The sequence below is a fragment of the Mandrillus leucophaeus genome, unplaced genomic scaffold, assembly GCF_000951045.1.
Source record: "Mandrillus leucophaeus isolate KB7577 unplaced genomic scaffold, Mleu.le_1.0 Scaffold104, whole genome shotgun sequence".
NCBI lineage: Eukaryota > Metazoa > Chordata > Mammalia > Primates > Cercopithecidae > Mandrillus > Mandrillus leucophaeus.
In genome coordinates, this window is record NW_012098543.1 from 859722 (window position 1) to 860464 (window position 743).

The window sequence follows — 743 nt, forward strand, 5'->3', positions numbered from 1 at the left end:
CCCGGCCCCCTGTTCCTGATTTAGAGGATAAGGATGTCAGATGATTTAGAATCATCTTGCGGTCTGAGAGATCCATTCAATAATAAAATTTACCCCTCAGCTTCCCCGGCAGGAACACGACCTCTGTTCAAAGGTCCTAATCACAGCCCCAACCCCTTCCAAAAGTCCCATCAAGCTTGGGATCTGAGCACATACTAAGACAGACCAGTGAATATGAGCGTCCCCTCTCATACGCAGAAAGCACGCTCAGTGGAGGATTCGTTTCTCACGTGGTCAAATGGGACCAACATATCTAACTCATCGAACCACGGACTTGACTTAAATATGTCCCTCAATGGACTTTGCTACTTCACTGCTCCAACATTACCCTGGCCCCAAAAGGGAGCAAATAGGAGATACTGAATCACGTGCTCTGTGATTTCCCCAAAAGGCAATGCGGAGCTATATGGCATTATCATTCACTGGAACAGAAAGAACTGGGAAATAGGTAATTATGAAGAGCTTGACTAGATAAAAGGCTTCAGATAATTCACAAGCAGATGCACCAAACGCAAATCTTATAGCTCAAGAAGGAAAGAGAAATACACACTTACCTGGGCCATTGTTTTAGAAATGAAGAACTGATCAGTCTTCTTGGGGTTTCCACTGAAGAGGACACAAACTCTGAGAGGCTAGAGCTAGGGGCAGAAAAAGAGAGATTAAAACCAGGTACACCCGGGGTCCCCATATTCCCTGGGGACGTA

The 743-nt window shown here is 45.6% G+C and overlaps 1 protein-coding gene across 6 annotated transcripts in view; it reads right to left on the reverse strand.

Moving 5' to 3' along the window:
* Positions 1 to 743, reverse strand: part of ZNF331 (zinc finger protein 331) — a 55108-nt gene that overhangs the window by 21396 nt on the left and 32969 nt on the right. For all 6 annotated transcript variants that reach the window (XM_011979623.1, XM_011979632.1, XM_011979644.1 and 3 more), the window contains exon 3: positions 594 to 677. In XM_011979623.1, coding sequence (XP_011835013.1) covers positions 594 to 602 — 9 coding nt within the window. In that variant the 5' untranslated portion in view covers positions 603 to 677. The remainder of the gene's footprint in view (positions 1 to 593; positions 678 to 743) is intronic.